The sequence below is a fragment of the Streptopelia decaocto genome (assembly GCF_964273445.1).
Source record: "Streptopelia decaocto genome assembly, chromosome: 1".
NCBI lineage: Eukaryota > Metazoa > Chordata > Aves > Columbiformes > Columbidae > Streptopelia > Streptopelia decaocto.
In genome coordinates, this window is record NC_138663.1 from 74,723,407 (window position 1) to 74,748,810 (window position 25,404).

Here is a 25,404-nt window from a genome sequence, read left to right on the forward strand (position 1 = left end):
CAAAAAGGGCTGAACTATCAGAATTTGTGCTAGCAATCGGATGTTGCTTTATGTACTGAATTTCTGTCTTTCTGTTCTAAAGTAACCATTGGAATAATTTTCTTACAGAATGATAGTTGCTATGACAACCATAGCAAATTTTCCTTTTCTGAAACAGATGTCTCATTTAGTTGAAAATTAGAATGTGAAAAACCCATGGGAAAAATTAATTCAAACTTTAACAGAACACTGACTACAATGTAATCTCTTATAGGTTAACCCCTTAACATCTTTCTACACTCTTATAGTAACCTTCTCATAAATTCTAATTAAACCAGTTTAACCTCACAGGAATGACCTTCTTAGCTACCATTAGTGCTTTAGTTGTCTTTGGAAGAAGCATTTCTGTTACAATTATAACAGAAAAAGTCATAAAAAAAAGAAGCGGTCAAACATATTACCTCCTTAATTATTTATTAGTTTTTCTTCTTTTATTCAGCCACTCCTGGAAAGAGCTACCATGCAGACCAATAATTCTTTTGTCATTTAAATGTGGCATAACTTAGTTTTGGATGTGATTTACTGTAAAGGGCAGTGATGCACTACACAGATTTGACCTGTAATTCACGTGAAAATTGAAGGCTTTCAATTTTCAAGCCACTGGTACCCATCTCAATCTGCTCAAAAGATGCACAAAAAGGGGACACAAAAAAGGATACTTGACCAGGGAAACCTATCTATGTGCATGGATTTTTCTACTACAAGCAGTAAGAGAGTGAAATCTGATTCTCCATTACCTTGATTCAATTTAAACATCTTAACTTCAAGAATGGATTCCTTCCTCTCCGTACACTTACCAGCTCTGGAGGACCCCCCATGGTACTTGGTCATCAGCTACAAATGAAGGCAGCAAGCAGCCTGCAGCCCCTCAAAGCAAAATTCCCAGCACGGCTCAGCTTGCAGTGCTTGCGGGGTGTCAGCTACCAGAAGAACTTTGGGACTGCAACATTTACTGCAGCAGCTGCCTCCAGGTTGTCCAGTTGAATACAACAAATCCTGCCACCAGCAGGCGCTTACTTTCTTTGACTTCAAGGGAGAAGTCCCTGGCACAGGCCAATACCCGTGGAGAGCAATAGGTGGTAACTGACTGAATGGCCCTTAGCGTATCAAAGGGATTGGTGGGCAGCATCTTGCAAACATCTTAATAGCAAAAAATGCAAAATGAAAGCACAACACGCCTCCTCATTTCTGTAGTTTCCTGCAGAAATCTTTTCTGCAGCTCAAAGGCAGGTTGTCTCCCTAGAATTCCTTTGCTTACAAAACACACTTAAAAGGTTCACAAACACATGTAACTTGCTCCAGTGTTTCCTCCGCAGCAGTTGGCGTTTTTCTTGGATAGGAAAACAACCAGATATTGGTCAGTGCCTGTAAAGAAGCTCAGTGGGAAAACAATGGACCAAATCAGTCTTCTCATTTCTGTTCCCCTTCCTGACAATTGTAGAGCCACATATATTGAAAGTTTAGAAGACTAGACTATGCGCACTGAAAGTCACACTGGTTAAAGTGATAGGTCATGGAGCAATGAAATGCAGTTCGATTAGGCAGTGGCGATCACAGGTAAAATTCCAACACATCCTGATTCCCAGCCTAAGAAATCTCACTGTTGGAGACTGAAGTCTAATTTTTCCTGGTCTTGACTTAATCTTACTATTGTAACTAGCTATAGACCTGTGAACACAGATACACAGTACTATATACGCTGCATCCCTGCCTGGTGTTCACATCCTTCAGGTGTTCATATTTTTACATTACTTTAATTTACCCAGTGTCTGTAATTACCTTTTTAGCCTTTCCTCACTACATAACTGTCCAGTTCACTGAGTCCTTCTACTGCTTTTTACTCAAATTTCCCTCCAAGTAAGGATTAATAAAAGTTTGCTTTTTTTTGCGGGGGGGGGGGCAGCAATATTGGCTGTTTCTGCATCTGAAGTACTTGTGAAATAACACTCATTTTTCTAGACCATTAGTGCGAAGAAGGACTTGCTGGACACTGTTTATGGGCTTTCAAATACCGTTCAACATCTTGGTATCTGAGCATTTTAACAGTGAAACTGAGATTTATAGAAATATAGGTTTCAGAACTTTCAAGGAGTTTTAGGAGACATATAATGATCAACTTCCATGTGAGAGACAAGGGTAGTACGATTTTAGAGAAGAGGTACAAAAGGAGTGTACAAAAACAATTAAATTCCTCAAAAAAAATACTTAGTTTCACTCATTCATAATACTGGAACCGGAGCTTTTTTTAATGAAAGCTAAGGCCTTATACTTAAAACTAATAAATGCAAATGATGGATAATCTCATATTAGATTATCCCCTGGAACACATGGCCACAAAGTACAGCTCAGCAGGGGGAAAGGAGAAAGCAGAAGGGAGGGGAATGTAGGAGCTAAGACAGGAGATGGTTTGCACAGCGTTACTTTGGGGGGCTGTACTGAGAAGCAAACTGAACTCAGACCCTCCCTCAGTCTGCTGGCCACAACAATGTTTCTTCCTTGGGAAAGTTCTGCTGTGTTCTTGTTTTTTTGCCTTACTTGCTTTGCATCCAAGGTTGTCATTCTTGAAACCCTGAATCAAATTAAATTATTGTTTTGAAAGGAAAGGAGGGTAAAAATCAGAACATGGCCCTTTGTCAGTAATTATTTCTTTTGCAATTTGAGTTATACATGAAATCATTCATCTTTTGTTTAGTAAAGGATTTCATACGTCTCTGACTGGAAAAAAAAGAATGAGCTGTGACTAATAGGAACTGATCATTTCTGAACATTAATCTGTTCTAAAACAAAGGAAAATACAATGAAATCTACTTTGTCTTCATAATAAGAAAACAGAAGATAACAGGTAAGGAGAAAAAATAATGAAAGACTGAATTTAAAACATGACAACACCAAATGCAAATTCTGCTGGGAGCCAAACGATAATATCCCGTCTGATATTTTTAAAAAATAATAAAATAAACCCAACAACAACAAAAAGTAAAAGCTGATTTGGAATAGTTAGCCAAGAGATCCAATGCTGAGAGTACAGAACTGTACAGACTTTCAGTACGGTCTTAAACATTTAAAGCAGGCTAAGGTCTTGAGTTGCTGATGTCTCGGAGTCTGTCCCCTCAGTCTCTTAGACTATCAATATGTAAAAATATAAGTACAGCCAGGTTGTGCAGACTGTACTTCACATACTGACAGCTGACAGTCACAGAAAGAAGAAGGGTTAAGAGAGAGGAGGAGTTAACAGCCTCTCTGTCCACAGTAGAGTCAGCATCTCATTTTAAATGTAAAACTTGCCGTGAATGGGCCGATCAGTAAGGAAAAATAATTTGAGGCCCATCGATGCGTAGCATCTTTATTGTTTTTCACTATCAAATGACCCAACAACTGAAGAAAAACAATGTTCTTCCACCCAGCCAGCTAGTTAGTGTTTGCTGCAGTCCTCTCAGACTCTGCAGAAGTTCGCTAACTGTGGAGCTGGAATATCCCTTCAAATACAGATCCTATACTTGTGGGTTTTTTTAATGATGCAGCTCCTGGAGGGGCTATCCTAGATGAAACATGACTAAAACACATAGGATGTGTAATAGGTGCACTGAGAATCGATAAAAAAGGCCCTCACGGTAGCCACTTCTCAGTTTAGTAACTCACCAGGTTTACATTCTTTTCTCAAAACACCAGGAGTAATTAGACCATATGGACTAACTGTCTGCCAGTTCTTTTCTTGTTTTTCCTTCCTTTTTGGTTTTTTACCTTCTTTTCCTTAGAAAATTCAAAGCCATTTTGAGTTAAACATGCATGAAAGTGCTTCCAAAACTAATAAATTAATCTAGCACATGTGCATATATGCATAAAGTGTATTATTTTTAACATTTTCAATTTAGCAACAGATGAACTTCTTGTTTAAAAAAAAGCAAATACTGATACTTCATACACCATGTTTTCACCTGAAGTGCAAGAAATCTAAGCAATCCTAAATTCCAAATTTATGTTTTCCTACAGTCCTAAATTCACCCTACAGTACAGTGGTGGAAACCAACTGCTGCAATGTAACTTCTACATCAAAAACGTACAGCTTTAACACCTGGATGCTCATTCAGCTAGCGAGGCATTCTGAGATAACCTTAAAAAAATCATACACTTATCTGATGTAAATTATGTAATTAGAAATACCTGACATACACAGCTGCAGCCCTCTGTTTTAATTTTGGTTCCAATTTATTCTAATACCTTACTGGGGAAGAAAATCCTCATATTAATTCATATTAAACAATGCTAGTTTATTAAACAAAATTAATTTATGAACAACGAATCCAAAGGAAGCGTTACGATGTTAAACAGCTTCACAACAAGTGGTAAATTACTTTTCCCCTTAAAATCTGGTCAGGGAAAAGAGAAAGAACTCAGAGAACTGTGCTGCAATTAGTTCCTGTGACGGTGTCTCTATTTACAGTTCTTCACGTTGAGCACAGTGTCAAGTCACCAGCTACTTCTTGATGTAGTAACACATGTACCGTGTAAAAACCTAGAGAAAATGCACACATAGAAGCTACTGTGAAGTAAGGGGGCAGATTTTCACCAGGTGTAAATGGCTCAAAAGCTGGTGGAGCTCTGCCAGTTTACTACAGCTGAGAATCGACTCCATGTAGATTCCGCTCCAAACTAGTTATCTGTTTGTGTTTCTCTTGGAATATCGCCAAAGGGCTCATCGCAATACCCAACTGTGTTTACATCTTTGAAACATCCTGAAATTGCTGCTGTCTGAGACTACAGCCCAGACTACAGATAGAACTGGTAGTCCTTTTGTTCAAGAAAAAATGAGGGAAAAATGTGCAAAAACAACAACAACAACAACAACACAAAAAAGCACTTTAAACTTTAAAATCAGCTCTGTCTCATAAAATTAAACTTTCGGCAAATGTGAAAAATAAAGAGAAAACTGCTGTGGGGGATTGCAATTTCACTCTTGTGGTTTATGAACTGCAGGAAAGTGAAGCCAATTCCCTGTAGTGAGATTACAGGTCTCCTCTTCTATAGGTATTAAATTAAAAACCAGCTGAATCCAAAGTGAGCTAGTTTACTGGATCAGAAGATTTAATTATTTCTGCTAAGTAACCGAATGTGAACTACCTCCTTTTAATAATATACAACTAATAATTACTGCCCAAGAAAGGACTTTTTTCTACCAAGCTAATTAAACTAAAGCAATATATTTTTTCAACTGCTCTCAAATTTAACTAAAGCTAGAAACATTCGCAACAAAACAAGCAAATACAAATCTCCACTCACAAACAGAAATATAAAGCCACACAATGTGTTCAGACAGCACAAAAAACACGATTTGCCCAAAAAATGTTACATGAAATCACTATAATTTCTGGTCTATATTCAGCATACATGCACGTATTGGCAGCGTTAACGTCCTGCACTTGTACAGACACAGTGGAGTAACACAACTGCAAAGTGGATGCAAAGAACCTTTGGTTTCAGCAACAGATTAAGGTCACTCTGCAAGAGGTCACCGTGAAATGTGTTGAGAGAATTGATCCATATCCCTAATACGCAAACACGTACAACCAGCATGTGAAGGAGTTTGACTTGCTGGTTTTCCTCTATTGTGACTATTCCAGGATTGAACTGTTCCAGACTCCTCCACCTTGGGCAACGTTGGGAAGAAATTTTATTCGGGAGAAAACATTTTCTGGAATGTTTGCTAACAAGAAAAGAGAAAAGGGATACTCTAAACTGCTGTGACCTTAAAAAAATCTTGTGGGAAATGGAAAAATACAATTTCTCTGGAGCACGTAATTAATAGAATTTATCACATTGGTCTGACTTTTATGATATTTGTGGGCTAAAGTAGCTGTAGTTCAGTTTACATTTTCATTCACTCATATTCCTATTGCAGAGCTTAATTAGCTTAATTATAGTTAATAACAACTAAGTTCCTTTAACGTGCTAGAGAAACTTCACTTGGAGTCTGCAAAATTTTTATTTTGTTCAGTACACTTTTTTTCAGCAATGTTAATGATTCTTGCTAATTCATTTCAGTCACTTAATTTGTACAGCAGTGTTCATTAAAAAGACCTCTCCTGAATTCAGTATGATTGCCCACATGAGCAATAGCACCTGTGTACCTGCTGTCTACTGAATGGGACTCACATTTCCTGTATTTCCAAGATGTGTTTATCATACGAAATGCAACAATTTTAGCAAAGTGCTATTTGGTTGGTTGGTTGGTTGGTTTTTGTTTGTTGTTTTTTTTTTTTTTTTAAAAAAAAAGGAGGTGAAAAATTATCTGTTTCTGATGTTAAAACAACCAGAATGCACTCTTTATGTCTCACTTTCTGCCACTGAAAAGCCTTTCACACTTCAGGAGTTCAATATCTTCCATTTCTCCCCACCACCTTCCCTGAACAGCTGAATTTAATAGATCAAAATCATTTTGCAGGAAAAACCATTCTTACGATCTTCCATATGCTGCAAGCTAAACTACAGTGTATTGTGGTTTTATGTATTTTTAGAAGCAGCACTTTCCAAAATGGAAAATGGTTTCTGATAGGTATGGAAGAGGAAATAAAAATATCACTCCAGCATTCTATTAAAATACAATAAAACCTATATCTATGTGCCTCAGACTGTTAATTAATATATTTTAACAGGATGATGAATTTTGCTTTCTCTCTTCTAAACACGTTGCTGCTTCTTACACATCTGTCACATCTTACCTACCTTTTACTGAATGCCTGAAATAAAACACCTGCAGCATTCTAATCATAGTAATGCAGCCGTATCAGGTAGTCTTAGATGCCAACCTTCTCCCCAAAATTTCTGAAACTTGAGATGCCTCAATTCTAAATTATGAGTGGAGTCTATTATTCCCACCCATGATTTTCGTTTTCTTCAAGAACCGTATCAGTCTACCTAAATTACTCACATTGCCTGCCTCAAAGTCACAAATTAAAAAAAGCTGTGAATGGTTCCCAACTTCAAAGATCAGGGAACATCTACCATTTTTAAAACATACTTCTGATCAAACAAAACCCAGCACGCCGTAATATGCCCACATCCAGCATTTCCACATCCATACATACAAAACTGTAGCGCTTACAGAGCTAGACACAAAAACGAGCCACCTGCTCAAAAATCTATCTATTCTGAGGTTTGCAAGAATTTTAGAGTGGTATTTTATTGCTTTAGAAAACAGTAGTTATTTGTATTTTTAGCTTTTGAACAAGTGAGGGTGCAGAAAGAACACAGGAGGATCAGCTAATTTACATAGAAAAACTTCTAGAATGGTTTTGTCCAAAAGTCACAAATTTTTGAGTCCCTACATATATATTAGCCCTGTGCAAGGTACTGAATAGGGTTTTTTTCACATTTGAAAGGGGGCATAAGAACTCAGAATAGGAGTAGCCACTTTGAGGCACAAGTTATTATTTTCTGTGAATTTTACAGGAAATGAAACCTACAATGTAACGCCTTGAACTGCTACTGATGCTGTGTCTGGAAGCCACGCTCCCAGTTTGGGATACATATTATGTTAAATGGAGTCAATATTTTATATTAATACAGCTTCATTTTAATTGATGTTCACCTCAATAACTGTAAAGATTTGTACAATGTCTGGGAAAGTAAACATTAGGTGATTCATCACTGGCAAAATGAAAGCGTGTCCTTCTCATGAAATGAATCTATAAATCTTTGCTACATGATTTTACTTATAGAATCTGAGCTCAGTGAGGAATGAAAGAGACTATTATTACAGCTGTTCTTGAAAAGATGGAGGAGGAAGGCACTGAAACGGAGACCTAGGGTATGGTGGTCTAGAGCCTGTGGGGAACAAAAAGAAGTTTGCCCCATATTGCCTTTTACTTGCTCTCTGAAACAACCCAAATTATACATGGAAGTTACCAGCTTTGCTATGCAAAGTGCACATACACACACACGTTTACACACACAAAGAAGAGAGGGAGTATTTGAGAAGGAGTAGAACAGTCACCTACTTCATGATGAAAAAACAAATCAGTCAAGAAAATATTAAATCAGGTGGGAGTTACGCACCTCTAGTTAAGCACTCAAGATCACACTGGGCTACACAGCTGAAGTAAAGATACTGGAATAGTACAGATAGCTGCAGTGTACCAAGGAAAGGGCCAACAAGTTGGAACAGATTTCCGGCCCTCACATCCAAGTGGGATGAAGATTTGGAGAATAAGCTCCCTGTGAGGGTTGCTTTGGGCTGATCTGGTGGCTGACACTCACTAAAACAACCTCCAGGTTGATGTCTTTTACACTGGAAGGAGTTCAGCCTTCTTCTCTGACATAGCCAGAGCTCACCAAATGGCCCTGACCCAGAATGCTGAGCTCAGTGAAAACAATACTTGAACAGAAGAAAAACACTCCCCATATACATACCCCTAATCTCCTTCACTCAGTTGCCATCATCAGAACAACAATGTTGTACAAGAGCTGTTGGCCTGCGTGTAAACACACGGGGGCCACATCTCATCAATGTTCCACTGAAGAGAAGCTGCCAAAACCCAGAGTCCAGCCCAGGCATCTGTCACTTCAGGACAAATGGTCACAAATGTCTTTCTAGGCTGATATTAATCTTTGCACTCCCATTTTCCCTGACTGGGAAATAAAAGTTTCTGAAGTTCCAGATGGCCTTTAACAAAAGAATGAAGGAGGAAATGAGGATACATAGACACTAGAAAAAATGGTAATTCTGCAAAAAGAAAAATGAGGTTCTGTTTCACAGGCGTAGATCCCTCCAGAAAATCAAAGCCAAGCAAAAATTCACTCTCTGGATAATGAGTCTGGAGGCAATCTCATTCCGAAGGGCTTCCTTACTCTATCCAGGCCAATATGTCATTTAGAAATATGAAATTGTCATATGTTTGGCAAGAGGGCTTTGATTGTCCCTTCCTTTCCCACATTGTGGAGAAGAAAAATATAAAAGCTAAAAGAGATATAATGCTCTCCTGCCACCTTGTAGGCCTGTTTGAGGGTAGAAGGGGCAAAGTTTCTCCTGCAGTTCTGTACAGCTGCTTAGAAGCATTATGGAGATTCAGTGGCGAGGAAGACGTTTTCCTTCTGCCACTTGCATTTCTCTTGCTATGGCAAGTAAAAGGTGTACTCTTACCCTGCCATTAATACACAATAATCCACGTTTTAATAGAAAATGCCACTGGAATTCCTGCCATTTTCCACAAGATCAGAGCATACACACAGAATACCTGTTCTGCAGATGCACACATTTTCTGTAGATTTGGAGCAGGGGTGCAATATTAGACAAGGGGGGAACAGCCAGCATAGCCTTTACAGACACAAACAGCAACTGATTATTGATCAGGGATCTTATCAGTAGTTATTGCATGCAACAGAAAAACAGAAAGCCAAGTTGCTTACTCATTCAGTTGTAAAAAACTCAATGGAAAAAAACACATAGTTCATTATCGGAACCTTGTGCAGCAAAGAAGCAGACATAGCAACACTCAGGATCACACATGCAAGTATGAACATTAGACAGGTGTTCTCACATTCATACAAAAACATACTTGCACAATTAAAGGCATTTATTTTTACATGGCAATTCTGAACAATCACTATCAAAGGAATAAAATACAGTTGACTCGTTCAGCAAACACAGATCTTGTGTACTGAATGCATCAGGGATTTTTGTGCAAACAAGGTGTGTGAGTGTGCAATTAAAATCTTCAGCAGTGCAGAGGCCCAAGTGGATTGGATGGCCTATCTTCATTCCCACTGTAGCCAACGCTTAAACTCTTTCCTGAAAAATAATAACGCATTGTAGGGGTAATGAACCATAATTGAAGGCTGAAAACCTATAACTGAAATACTCACTGATCATTTATTAATATGGTTCCATGAATGACATCAACATAGAGACAAAACCCAGTCTGATGACACAGGAAAGACCTCCTGCTTCAAACTCAAATTCAAATTTCCACTATTATCTTGGCTTCTTGGCTTCCAAACCACCTGTCAGGACCATCTACTGCTTGTAGCATGTTTGGTAACAACAGCAAAGCTCACTATTGTAAGGGCTCTGTTGATACCTGTTCAAGTATCAACACTGATATTAGCTCTGGCCCCACAGAGGGACTAAAAGAATCACAAAAGCATTGCTCAAAAGAGACCTTTGGAGATCTTTAGTCCAACCTACAACTTCCTACCACTCAGCACCACCAGACCTGGTCAGCCATGCATGTCTAGCCAAGTCCTGAAAACATGTAAGGATGGTATCTCTGTCACCTCTCTACAGTAGAAGGAAGCACGTTGTACTCTGTCTGATGCCCTGCTCATCCAGATTTGGCAACAACACTGGATAGTGCACTGTCAAATGCATCAGCCCTCTAGGCCCAGCACAGCCAACCTTAAAATTCCAGATTGCACTAGATGCATTTACCACATTGGTATTCCTCAAGTTTCTCATTAAGTATTTAATGTTCTTATACTCCTCTCCCTCATCATCTATACTTATAGTCTGTGGTCCAAGATACCAGTGTTGCAAATACTAATTCCTAAGTAGCAGATTTTGTGCTGTGCAGCTCGCATTTCAAAATGGCTGCTTCTTGCTTGATGATAATACTAGCATAATTAACATTTAAGGCAGTCAAATTTTCATTAGTCAGTAGAGGGTCAATCTGGCACTTGAAATCTTGCCCTTGGAGCCCAGAAGAGTTAGAGTATTGGTTTCTGAGACAAGGCAGTGTCTCATTTCTTCTATGCAATTAAAAATAACCACTGAGTTTTAGATAATAATAGAGGTCAAAATACCCAAGTGCTTTTGAAAATATTTAACCACACACAAATGGTACATATTTAAAAGGCCTTAGAGACTGGCATGTTACGCAAACCAATCAAGCTCTCATGGTGTACTTGGCAACTAAAACATCTTAAGCAGAAGTACAAGCTAATTGTGTACAGGTCACATATAAAACCACAGATGGCTACAGGTAAACACGCATTACGTTAATGCTGGTTAGCATTCACTCAGACCTTACTCTAGAGTTCTCAAAATACTTTGCAACTACTAGTCAACCTATTTTATAAAGGAGGGATATCCATAACTTGTACTTATTTTTACACACGGTGAAGTAAGACAGAAGGTCAGGGCTGTAACCAGAAAGGAAAAGGCAGGATCTGGGGCCAGAGACTTTTCATTTCTAGATTGCTTACCTACTCAGTAAATAGTGTCATGTATGGACAACAAACATAAACTGTAATTGGGAATTCTCCAATTAAACAAATCAATTCAAAAGCTAGATTCCTATTTTCAAGGCTGGAAAATAAAGTATTTTAGGATACTGGAACAGCAACTGCATGAAATTTAGCTTTCTTATTGAGTTCTGAGATCTCAAAGAGCTCTAAATTTTGAAGTCTTGACTAGGATAATAAGCATTTTCTAAAGGACTAGCTTCATGATGCAAGGGCAAAAAAAGATTCGCCAGGGAACGTTCACCGAAGTTCTGTAGTTCTTCAGAGATAACACTACAAACCTCTCTTTTCAGGGTGAACAAAGTACAGAAACAAAAGGAAATGCTAAAGAACAGTAGTGATCAGTAGGCACAGACTTGTACTACAGCCTTCAATCTAGAAGGCAGCAAGTTTAACCCACACAAAATAGCTGTTTCTCATCCTAAGTTTTCTGACTGGTGGGCTGGTTGCTGTGACTTCGTTACTTCTGCATCTGCTGTTCTGATAGACTAATGAAGAACAACTTCTTATTGTTGTTGCTGTTTTCACTGGACAAGACATCAACTAGCAGGGAAACTTCATGCAGTATTGCATCATAACAAACAAAAACCACAGTTTGGCTGGAAGACTTGCATCAAGATTTTCTCCCACATGGAGTAAGCAAAGATCTTCAAAGGACCTTACAACACTCATCTTCCAGGAGCATAAGGGGGTGGAAGATGAGTTAGCAACACTGGCAAACATGTTGTGTGGAAGTTTAGATATAACCCGAAGATGCATAAAAGATGGAAAGCAATCTTTTTTCATGAAGAATAGCTCATGCCAGATAGCTTAGACAACTTGTGCAAAATGACAGGATTAGCACACAGAGGGAATGAGGCAGATCTGATTTTACAGAAACATTATTTATGGGTTAGTGGGTGGACAAAAGTTTTCTCAACAGATGTTTACAGATCTAATCACACACAGAAAGTTCAAATGGTTTCCTTTAGCCTCCACTTAGTGCTACTTTATAGATAGTGTTTTACTTTAATTTATCTAGACTTTAATGAGACTTTTGGTACTTTACTGCCTGGAAAATTATTACTGACATTGGAAATATGGTGCTTGGTTACGAATATTGCAATGAAGATATGAAGTTGCCAGACATATTGTAAACAGAGCATAATTACGGTATTTACAGTTGAACATCAAAATGCGAAGAGATGCCAAGTGGCATTTCTCAGAAGTTAATATTGGGACTGATACCGTCTAATATCTTCCCTAATAATTTGGAAAATGAAGTAAATTGTACATTGATTGAATACAAAGTAGACACAAGAGGAAGATGAACTACAACACAGCAGGTGGGTAGGTTGAAAAAAACCCAGAAAGATCTGGAGATCTAAGAGGGAGAGAGAGAAATGTGCACTTAAGACAGGAGCTATTTAATGTAGACAAATGTAGAATAATAAGCTCAGAGAAAATTAACACCCATCTCAAGTAACCAAATGGGAAAATGCCAATTTTCATTTAAAAACAAAAATATCCAAGAGATTTCACAGTTTATTCACACTGAAAATTCACATTGGGGTATATGCATCAGGTTTGACAACTTGTTTGCTACATTCCAGCCTGATGTGATTTTAAAAGAATAACAGATTCCCTTAAAAACCTACCTTTTAAAATATTTTTTTACTTATTTTAAACATATACTGATTGCTCATAAAAGACCCAATTTCCAGTCCTGTTAGCAGAAATAACACAGTAGTAATGTAATGCAAGAGACACAGATGCAGCACATCCAAGGTCCAAGGTGGAGGTCAGGAAGCCAAAGCCCATCTGTCTCCAACACTGTCAAGGAGTTCTGAGTGTTCACTCCATACAGTAGAGCAAAATCCATGAAATACTACATTGCTACTGATTTGTTGACTTTAGTCTAACAGCTCAACTATACCTTGAGGAAAGCTATTACTGTATAAAAGAAAGCAAGATTCTGAGGGATATTTAAAAAGAAAGCCTAAACAAATACTAAAACAAGCTTGCTGCGTTAAGTGACTACTGTAGGCACTAATGAACCTTAAATATTACCTGTAGGATGGAAAATGTCAAAAGAATGTACCCTTGCAATAAAATTAAACTGTAATTACATAAACGAAGTATAGAAAACATATTTTATGACACAAAAACCCCCTACATGGACTACATTAGAGAACTGCTCCTGGTTGAGAGTTTAAAGAGCACACTACGTTTTTCCCACCATTATTCGGTTAACAATACCAATAGTACATTATTTTGTCACAGGAATGATTAATTTTAAGAAAATACAAAAACTTTATCGAACTGAGTATTACTTTTCTTCCTAACACAGCAATCCAAATATAGCTGATGCATACAAAATGGCTGATGCGATAGCAATCAACAATATTTTTTGTTATGTATGCTTAAAAACCTGCTTACCAAGGGGAGCCATATATTCTGAATCCCCTCACCGTCACTTCAGAGTCTTGAAGATAGATGCAGTTTGTTAGAAGAGACTGTACATTTTCATAGCTCTCTGGCTTCAGCTTAGAAACAGAGGGGAAATAGTAAAAGTCCTGCTTGATTAAGTCAGCCATGAATTCCTGGTCAAAGGTCAATTCATGATTTCCTGCTATCACAATCTTGTATTCATAGGGCAGGCTACCTAAAACAGTGAAAAACAAACAAATTACTTGTTTTGTGGAAAATCTGATAAAAGAAAACAGATACTCACAAAATACTATTGATTCCTATAACATGCTCACATATTTCAAACAATCTAGCATATCCCTACTATGTGTTACTGTAATTGCTGGTGATTTCAGGTAAATGACATCACTGTCCTTTTCATGGCATACTATGATTTAGCATGCCTAGCATTAATGTGTTGAAACTACTTTCAACTCATCAACCTTAAAAACCAGTCTGCAGACTTCTGCTCTACTATTTACTTCTACTTAATTGCCATTTATGCTGCACGTATCACTTACTGTGACAGTGATGATAACTCTTTGACAGAAATTAGGGTTCAAAGACAATTGGCCGTAACGCTCCATAAAATAACGTCAGCTCTCTTCTCCCAGAGCTGTGGTCTGAATCAGCTTGTACTGAGGAGGCCTTACAGACTCAGAACTTGGGTCAGCAAGAGGGGTCTGCCACCCTTGTTGCCCTGACATTAAGATCAAACCTTCAACCAAGACAGGGATTGGGTTTAGCTGTCAAAACTCCCCATCCCACAGAGAAGTCTTGCAGTTTGCCTCTAGCCCATGGTTTTTTTTCAGCTCCATTTTCTCAGTGACTTCCTTAGATCCATGGACTATAATTTCAAGTGATTCATGTTCAAGAGTATTTTACAACCTGTATTTAGTGAAAAACCTTACAACAACCTTCTGCTGAAGGCAAGATTATATATATGCCCACAAATGTGGGTTCTTCCTGAGAGCAGCACTGAAACAGAAAACTTTCCACCTAACTCCACATTTGATTATCAACTGGATTCTGCCCTTGAGAGCAGGCATTGCCTGTCTCAAAAAGCTCATCAGAAACCTTCTAAGTATATCTGAGAGGAACCAAAGACAGAAACTGTGTGAAGCTGCGTTCATTAGTGCTTCTGCACTATTAATTTGCATCAGGATGAAGACATTCAGAGCAGGAGACTGGGAGCAGAAATAAATATTTTGTTGAAAATGAGACCCACCTTGCATAGCAGCAATCTTGTAATTTTTTAAATAAAAATTTTAAATAAAAATTTTTGGTAACATAGAAACCTATAGCAATGACCCCAAGCTTAAGCTAGAGGTAGGATGCCTAGAAAAAGTAAACCACCAGTCAATATGTAATGGCAAAAGTTGGCATGAGTAGGATTTAAGAATAAAATGCACCAGCGTGATTCAGAGTTATGGAGACAGAAGACAGAGAACAGTGCTAGCCCAGAGGAGATGCCACATGGCTGACTCATTATTTGCCAAAGGAAAACATTGTGTAACTCTGAAGTTTAAGTTTCAGATACTTGTAACACCTGTATTAGAAAAATTGATTGTATAGGTTCCAGTCTAAATAAATATTTAGAATATTTATTAACAGAAACTCTTTTCAGAAATTTATAATTACACATTGAATGCTGGAGATCCAATTATTTACCTGAAAGACTACTTGAGATGTAACTGTTGTCATTTTTGCTTCTCAAAGGCTTAATATTTTGCAGATGTGCGCTCCGCCTCCGCAAGTTTTGGGTGTGTGCACATACACAAGTTAAAAATTTTACTTACATGCTACAATGTATATGGGCATTTACAGGCCTTAAAGCGTTCTTGGGATTTAGGAAAATACAGCAATATTGTGTGCCGCACTGTTGTTAACAATTCAATTTCTCTTCTGGTTTGCAAATCTTTTCCAGCTCATCTGATCCATCCATCTAGCAGCCAAGAACCTGTACGAGCTGGTTATAGTTGTTGCTTCCACTAATGTATTTATGTCATGTTGCTGTCTGTGGGTGTTACTTAGGCAAATTAGCAAATTACTCTAAATGTACAGTTACATTTATTATAGTGGCGGCCAGAAGCACTGCTGTAGTTACAGGTCTGTCAGCTTTTCAATTAACAACTGTGTTTTTGATGAGTTTGCAGCTCAGTTTGTCTTCTTTTCATTCCATACCTGGCAGAAACTTGCTAAACCTATTTCCTTGGTTTTTGTCTCCTCAAGCCCACTTTACCCTTTAAATCTTAATTTTGTTGTATACCTTTAAATCTTGATTTATTTTTGTCTAACATGGATTTTTTTTGGTGCTTGCACAAAAATTTAACAATATTTTGTTTCAACTTTCTTCCTTAGAAGACTTGTGAATATGCTTTGCTTTTTACCCCAAGTGCGAAGTCAACTTCTGGAATAAATCTGTGAACCTTGTTCTTGGCTGGGCACCCCTGTCATGAACTGTATGTGCAGAACACCAGCTGAGCAGCTGCAGATGCAGAGCCTCAGCTATCAGACCACAATATTGATTACACATTTCCCACCTTCCCTGCTTCCAGCATGATCCATACTTACCAGTGCTCACTCTTGTCCACATGCAGAAATCAACACTGAATACTAAACATCTTTGCACTAAGTATGGCACTCCAACCACTGCCCTCAGAGGGACCAATACCACCTTACTGCAGCATCACCACAGTCAAACATTGTGTGTCAGCACAATCCTGAGAAATGGTGACTGTTTCAAGTGCCTTTATAGCATGAAGATCCACCAAACATTATAAATATCTGATCAATATTTACCTGAAAACTGCTTTAAAGCATAAATTCTTTCCTCTTTCTGACCTACAACTTCTTACTTTTCCTTTTTATATGTTATTATTTAAACTCTACTGTATTTTCTTATTCCATTTTGTCCTTCCAACACAAATAGATGGTTTTCTATTCCTAGGCACAGACTACTACACAATTTGTAGCCTTGGCTCAGCCCTTGGCTAGGACCAAGACCTCCCCAAGAGCACATAGCCTCATAAAGTCACAGAATCATAGAGTTGTTCGGGTTGGAAGGGACCTTCAAAGGTCATCTTGTCCACCCCCCCCAGCAATGAGCAGGGACATCTTAAACTAGATCAGGTTGCTCAGAGCCCTGTCCAGCCTGGCCTGGGATGTTTCTAGGGATGGGGCATCTACCCTGGGCAACCTGGGCCAGTGTTTCACCATGCTCCTTGTAAAATCTTTGTTGTATGGCTGTGTTTCTACATGTGTTCATAGCTTTAGAAAACTGCTTTTCCATGTATTATATTTTGTGCCACCAGCTCTTGATCAGAGATAATTAAAACACTTCCGGATTGACCAGTTTATTCCCACACCTGCTAGTGGATGCTAATGACAAGCTGAGTAGAAGACACTGGGCACATTTCCTGTCCCTTGTTAAACAAACTGAGCTGAGAATGTTGAACTCTTCCTCCTGCAGGTTTTCATGGCTTCTTATAACAATGGTGTTTTGCTTAGAAAGACTCTGATTGAAGACAGCAGTGGCTACAATGTATGCATTGCAGTGGGTTCCTTTTGTCTTCTGTTTACAAACTTCATGAAAACAAACCTTAGTAAAGGCACTGGCTAACATTTTCATTTGCTAAGCTGTTTTCCTTGGTTTATTTTCCCTTCTTCTTCTTTTCCAAAACAGACAACTGCTAAACATTAAGTTCCCTGACTCTTCATCCATGTGGGCACCAATGGTACCATGAGAGCAATTTTGAGCGCATCAAGGGTGACTGACAGCCCTGAGATAACAGTGAGGGGCATGTGACCCTGGTGGTACCTCCTCAGTCATCCCAGTGAGGGGGATCACTGCTCAGCTGGGAGTGGACGCATCCCACAGTCAACACGGGGCTGCGTGGCTGGTGCTGCAAGCAGGGTTCCAGCTTCTATGACCACAGGACCATTTTTGAAGAACCAGGATTGCTGCACAGGGGCGGCAATCCCCTGGCAAACTGTAGCAAGAGTGGCTTTGCCAAAAGGTTCAATAATACAGTAGGAAGAACTTTAAATCAGGTGTCTTGGGGAAGGGTGGTTGTGCTGTGAAGGGCAGTGAAGGCGTGGAGGCAGTGAGGAAGCAGCCGGGGAGCAACAGGATGGCAGGGGCTCTTGCATTAATCTTGCAAAAGCAGCCTCACTGGGGCTCCTCTCAGGCACAGCATGGAGAACAACCAGGAGGAACGAGAATTCCATACACACAGAGAGCTGTGACATCTCTGAGATTATGGAGACACGGTGGCATAGTTCACCTGACTAGACTGCTGCAATGGATGGACATAGACCTGTCACCTATCACAGGTCTATCACCTTTGAAAAGGATTGGAGAAGCTCCCAACAGCTGGAAAAAGGCAAATGTCCCACCCATCCTCAAGAAAGGCAAGAAGGGGAATCTGGGGAACTACAGGCCATCAAGCCTCACATTAGGCCTGGGAAAATTATGGAGCAAATCTCCCACTAAGTAATTTTCTAGGCACACAAAGGTCAGAAAAGTGATTTGGAGCAGCTATCTTTGGTTTAACATGGGTAAATCATACCTATCACAACTGCTTTCTACAAGGAGATGACTGGCTCAGGGGATGTTGTTCACCTTGATTTTAGCTTTTGACACAATCTCCCATAGCATCCTCATACCCAAACTGGTGAGATAAGGATGGATAACAATGTGGGTTGAGTATCGCCTGGAATACTTTTCTCAAAGGACTAGAATCAGTGGTGCAAAGTCCATCTGGCGGGCAGTCACTACAGGTATCCCTCAGGTAGTGATGCTGGGGCTAATACTGCTCCTCATCTTTATTAACAGCCCAGATTATGTGATGGAGTGCACTTTCAGCAAGTCTGCAAACACCACCAAATTAGGGGTGGGGATTTGCTGCCCCACTCCGGAGGGCATGTCTGCTACTCAGAGGAACCTCCAGAGGCTGGAAAAAGGGGCTGACAGGAACCTCATAAACTTCATCTAAAACAAGTGCAAGCTCCTGCATCTAGGATGGAGTAACTTCATGCAACAAGCCTCAGCAGTGTGTCTTTGTGGCAAAGACAGCCAACCACATCCTGGCCTGTATTAGTAAAAGTGGAACCAGCTGAACAAGGGGAATGATCCTTCTCTTCTGTCTCGCACTTTTGAGACCACATCTGGAGAGTGGTGTCCAGTTCTGGGTTCCTCGGTAAAAGCAAAATATTGACAAACTGAAGCAAACCCAGCAGAGGACCACCAGGATGTAGCTTATGGGGAGAGGCTGAGATCTGAGTCTGTTCAGCCTATAGAAGATGAAGACCTTACTGCTGTCTGCAACTACATGATCCAAGGTTCCAAAGAAGGCAGAGCCAGGGTCTTCTCAGAGGTGCACAAAGATACAAGAGGCAACAGACACAAGTGGGAACATGGTATAAGGAAAGACTTTTACTATGAGGATGGTGAAAAAGTGGAATAGGTGCCCAGAGCAGCTGTGAAATCTCTACCCTTGGAGATACACAAAATTAAACTGGACAAGGCACTGAGCAGCCTGCTCTAACAAAAGCTGCTTTCAACAGGAGGTTGGACTCTATGTCCCCTCCATCCTGTGTGATTCTAGGTTTCTTTAATTCTGCACTGGGAAACAAACAAGAATTTTAAAGAGACTGCAATGCTGAAAGAAATTAAAAACTCATTCTGTGTTGTGATTCTAATGGAACAAATCTATAGTAGACAAGCAATTTAACAGGACTAAAGATTATGTTCCATTAACTTTGGTATAAGTTTCTTGTGCCATCCATTTAGCAGATGAGTAGGACTAAATACCCAACTGATTGCCAATTAACATTTGATACTAGCATATGGCTTTGCTGGTGGGCAGGTAGCAAACTTGGTATTAATACAGAAGCTCTATGTATACAAAGATATTAAAGAAAATGTATGGCTGTCATAGGAATTCTGCACACATATCCAGGACAAAATTCATTCCCCAGTAAAATTAAGGCAGCAACCATGTAAGAAATAGATCTGCCCTTCAGGAGTGCCAAGAAACACATGCAAGAACATATGCTATGGGAGTCAACGATGTATTTTCAAACCAAAAAAAAAGGAAAAGTTCTGAATTTGGGGGAAAGTTACTTTTTTTTTTTCTGATCTCTTACTCTGACTAGCCGAAACAAGCCAAGTGGTTTTGCCCAAAGATCGGGGATCCCCCTGGTTTTGGCACCTGAGAAGTTTCTTCTAAAATATCCCTATAGCCTGGAGATGAACTACACCTAGAATTGGTAGGAAAAAGTTTACCTAAACAGTTTTCTCTATTAAAATACCACTTGGATGGAATGGGATATATTTGGAAATTCATGTAGTGATTCTGACATTACCAAGGAAACAAACTGAAGCAAAATGTCAGTTTAAAATATTTTGGGGTGAATAAAATAATCATTTCCAAGCAAAATTTCATTATTTTTTTTTTTCTAAAATAAAGGGTTTTTTCCCTCCCATAATGTCTAACTTTCAAGAGATTAAAATTATTTTCCTCCATAATCAACCTCTAGCCACTTCACCCTATTTGGCTTTGGAATCAACAGAAATGTTTACACATCAAAATTCTGTCAGAAACCCACTGGCTCCAATTCTGTCCTGGGCTTCAGGGCTTTCTCTTTCAGGCCACATCCAACTTGCACCTTCTGCCAATTTGGAATGGGGCTTCAAGACACCACCCACTCTTTCAGCCTCTATCTTAACATGGGATAAGAGATTTTTCCCTTCCTTCTCCTTCTCTGCTACATGGTTCTTCATTTTTTCCCTTCCCTTCCCTTCCCTTCCCTTCCCTTCCCTTCCCTTCCCTTCCCTTCCCTTCCCTTCCCTTCCCTTCCCTTCCCTTCCCTTCCCTTCCCTTCCCTTCCCTTCCCTTCCCTTCCCTTCCCTTCCCTTCCCTTCCCTTCCCTTCCCTTCCCTTCCCTTCCCTTCCCTTCCCTTTTTTGTAATTGCAACCTGTATGCAGAAAAATGCTGGAGACATATTATCTTGCACTTTAGCAGTTCCAGCAAAGAGTGTCTTTTTCTCACAGAAACAAAATCTGTATCAGTACGATGCTTTACACTCCTGTATGCTTGTCTCTCAATAAGCCTCTGAAAACACCCAATAAATTCAAAAGTCATTTACTGTATTCAGCAGAGGAGAAAAGGCCTCAAAGATAATTATGTTCCTTTGACTTTCCTGTAAGTGTCTAAGAACACTAACGCCAAGTCTGAAGGAGAGGCTTCAAAGGAATTGGACACCTTCAGTATCTCATGAGACACCTAAGAACCCACAGAAGTCTACGAGACAAACTCCAATAAGTCAGGCAGCAGAGTGGTTTTGCTCCCAGAACAATTCATCACGCACATTCTACCCCAAATCTCCTAAATCAATGTCATCATTATTTGAGATTATTTTACTATCAAAAAGCCTGGGATGTCATATTTAGCTTATATATAGCCAGATGGTATTATCCTCTTACTAACTTCTTAACTAGATAACATGGAATTTTTGGCAGTTCTGGCGAGCCCTCCTCAGAAAGTTTCTTACCCTTTGTTTGCTTCGTTTAAGAATCTGACAGTAGTTCTGGTAATATAACTTGCGTAAGAGTATATATATTGTTTAGCTGGTAACATCTTTGTTTATTCCTTTCATTACTGTAGATTACTAATTAAGAAAATCAACTGAACATCTAATTGTTTGCATGTTTATGCACCAATTACAAAATTATTACAGCAATTCTTAACTTCTAAACTACAGTAGGTCCTTTTTATGGTGAACATAATTTTTACAAAATAACTTGAAATGCTTGGAAACCAATACTTGAACTACAAACTGCATAATGCAAAGCACTGCACAATGTGCCTTTGTTTGCTATTTCTCTGCATCTGAGTTTGTTCAAAGTATAATTCTGTGTGCTTAAAGATCCATCCCATTCTATCAGCTAGTTGTCTTCTCTGTAAGTTAGATCAACACTGCAAATAATTCAAAAGCAAATGCATGATGTTTATACTCCAGGCTCCTCTTGTACTAAGAGGTCAGGCATCCTTATCAACCAGTGACCTCCTTTGGAGCTTACAATTGTTATCAACTTGCAACTTCACCAAGATAAATGCAAACTTGTACCAGCAGATGTGCTTTGCTTCTCTCCTGCTATTGTACTGAGCAGGATTTTTAGTATTCATTAAAAGCAGTGACAATCATATAAGTGCCCACTTAACGCTTTTTCCCTCTCATTTCAACCTTTTAGAATAGAGCAGTGAGTGATATAGTAAAAAGACTGCATAACTGTCTCAGATTGCTTTTTTAGCATCTCTTTGACAGTTCTGTGTTTAAACACTAGGGCTGATGTCTGGGAAATTCACATTAACATACTTTTTGTATGGTGCGTAATCTGGAATAACATTGTAAATGAACACTCCCTCCTAAGTCATCCATAACCTGCTAGCTCTAGACATTCTCGCATTGTAAAAGCCAGCAATTGTATCAAACACTAAAACAGCAAACACATACAACACTGCTCAAATTTGCAACACAGGATTTCTTAAAATAAATACATAAAGACAAATCAAACAAAAAAAATCTGATAATAGTCCAACGTAGACTCTTTGATATACTGTGTTTTATATGCACCCACACATATGTATAATAATTGGCCCAAATTACTTCTAAAGAAAAAGTGGCTTCCTTTTACTCTGGTTTATTTAATTACCCTGTAATTATGCTGAACCAGCCCAATTCATGCTGCAAACTAGGCCCCTAGAGTAGCTGTAGTCAGACAAACCAGAAGATTACATAGCTCTGTACCTTCTGTCCACTAGTGGTCAGTAACAGATGCCTAGAAAATTATACGACTGCAGGGTTTACCTAGATTGAACCTTCCTTGGATATGTCCCCTTAGATTATGCCAATTAATGGTTTGAGAATCCCCAACTACGTAAGTCACAGGGTCCATTGTAGCTTTTTTTCTTTTTTACTTCCTGGAATATAGAGTTGAATAATACACCTTTCTGAGGAGATAATTTTTCTACAACAGCTTTTTTGCCCTTTGGAATATTTTAGTTTTGGTTTACAACATATATCTGGGGACAATGAAAGCAAAGGAGATGGAGAACTGTGTTAAAAAGTAGCAACTGAAAAAATCTTTAAGACTTCCTACATGGATCTCTCTGCACACTGATACATATTCCTATTCAGATCTTCAGATCCAACAAATATCTCCCGCTTGCCACCTCTGGAAGGGAAGACTACAAAGAGCTGTGTGTCACGTCACTCTACGAGATGCACCACACCAATAACAATACTTAAAGTTTGTGTGTAGTGCTTTGCAGTAGGTGTTCAAAGCGCTGTACTGAGAATAATTAATAGTCCAACACATTCATGTGGTAGGTGGGATCAAGCATCATTTTCACAATTTTACAAGGGGGAACAATAAAGAGGCTGTCAAACCTGAAGAGGACAAACTAGAATATGGTTGCCTGCCTTCCTCAGGTTTTCTCAAATATCTCTGCCAGAGGCAATGACAGTTCACAAAATCAATATTCCAGATCTTTCAGTTCCCTGGTTGCTCCCCACACTTCTGGGTTGAGTGCCTTCCTAAAGCCACACCTGTCTGCTAGTCTGGAATAAGACTGTTTACTTGTACTCACTTGCTTATTTGGGGGGTCAGGGATCTCAGTATTTATGAAAATCGCAGGACGTTTTTAGGTGAGTCATCCCGAAGACTCAGAATCTTGAAGTCTGGCTACTTTCCACTCCCTCAGGGGCAAGAAGCAATCTCAGTATTAGTACAAAAAGCAAGAAATCCTCCCAAAGCATACCTCTGTTTGGAAGGGGGGGATGAAGGAAAAATCCTTTAGCACCTACCGCTCCTATAGCTTCTCACCACTAGCATGGGAGGAATACCTGGAAAACAGTTGTTCTGGGTCATCTTCCCAATACAGGGATGTAGCTTAAATACTCCCTGAGACTCCCGGCAACCAGTTTAACCATCACGAGTCTCCAAGACATACTAACTCCCCAGAACTGGAGAAATATTTGAAGAGTGTGTTGCAGTGCACTTTTCTGTACTGCACTGTCTGAGCCTTAGAGGTACAGACAGATCTGAACCATCACACATTTAAGAAATGCAATAAAAGAACCCAACACTTTTTTTAGTATGCCCAGTCTTTTAAAAATGACATCTGTTCTAAATCCCTACACAGCTCAATGTTTTTTCACTGCATTTCCAAAGCCATTCTTTTGTAAATAGATAATTAGTGCTTAAATACTTCTTTCAAGGGGTTTCTACATTAACATAAAAATAGTGTAATTACCGATGGTCAAAATGGCATGACTACAATTTATAAATTCTAATTTCTTTTGCTGCTCTGAAGCTTATTTTCTTTCTTCTTCAACACAATTTTGATCTGTTTTAAATTTATTCTTGAACCTAAAAATATAAAATACCTGTTAAGAGATGAAGAAAAATAACTACCATCATTTTGCAAGACTGAACAGTAAAGTAAAAGCAAAGCTAAGCCTAGTCTTTCAAGCTTTTCTGAAGGTATTTTATTTTTTTATCAAGAACTTAGAAGTAGGGATGACATTTATTGACCAAAATTAGCCGATTTTGTTCTACAATCTAATACTAGAAACAGGTAATTCTAGTACTGCTAGTTACTATAGCTGGGAAGGCATCTTCACTCTAAAACACTTTTTAGTCTGAAATGAAAATATTGGCCTTCGAACTGAATCTGCCCAGGTCAGTTCCTGAAGTGCATGTCAAATAATTTGTTTGTGTACAATATGCAAGTAACATTAACATTTTCAGGAAAATACTCTGAACAGCTAATTATTATTTTCAACTACAACGCAAAGCCACCTTCTGTTTTTTTATTTCAAATTTAGCTTGAACTTGCATTTCAAATAGGAAGACTGACTTTGACATTGGAAAATCTCAAGCAAACACACTGAGACAATGCATAGTATAAAATGTGCTGGTTTAAGTCATCTTTCCAATCCATGCACAGAAGAGAATTCTCAGAGAGAATATGGAAGCATGTGTTGCAGCTTATATCACAGATCGGCTATTTAGTTAAATTTCCAGGAAAGTAACCCACAAGCTTAAAGTGACAGTGAGTCCTGGAGCACACACAATTTGGAAACTATATTACAGACTTCAGCAAGGGGAATTACAAGTGCTACTGAGCCAAGTGGGCAATCTGCAGTGCCAACAATATGGGAGATAAGAAATAGAGACAGTTTGGGAGTCATTATTTGATGAGTGCACTAAAGCAGGACATGACTTTGTCCTACAACATATTTGATTTATATGCAGGTAGAGAATAAGTAACAAAGGCAAAAATAATGATAAATCTGAGGACAAGAGTAACTATAGTGCATAATGAGCTTGATATATTTTATGATACAATCTACCTTATTTAGCCTTGATTACATAGAATCATTGAATGGTTTGGGTTGGAAGGCACCTTTAAAGATCACCTAGTCCAATTCCCCTGCCATGGGCAGGGACATTTTTCACTAGATCAGGTTACTCAAACGCCTGTCCAACCTGACTTTGAACACTTTCAATGATGGGACATCCACAACCATCCATCTGGGCAACCTGTTCATTGTAAAAAAAATATTTCTTTATATCAAATCAAAACATACCCTCTTCCAGTTTAAAACCG

General features: G+C 38.9%; 1 protein-coding gene across 1 annotated transcript in view; it reads right to left on the reverse strand.

Moving 5' to 3' along the window:
* MPPED1 (metallophosphoesterase domain containing 1) overlaps nucleotides 1–25,404 on the reverse strand; it is a 65,319-nt gene that overhangs the window by 15,408 nt on the left and 24,507 nt on the right. The window contains exon 4 of the mRNA XM_082072213.1: nucleotides 13,693–13,914. Coding sequence (XP_081928339.1) covers nucleotides 13,693–13,914 — 222 coding nt within the window. The remainder of the gene's footprint in view (nucleotides 1–13,692; nucleotides 13,915–25,404) is intronic.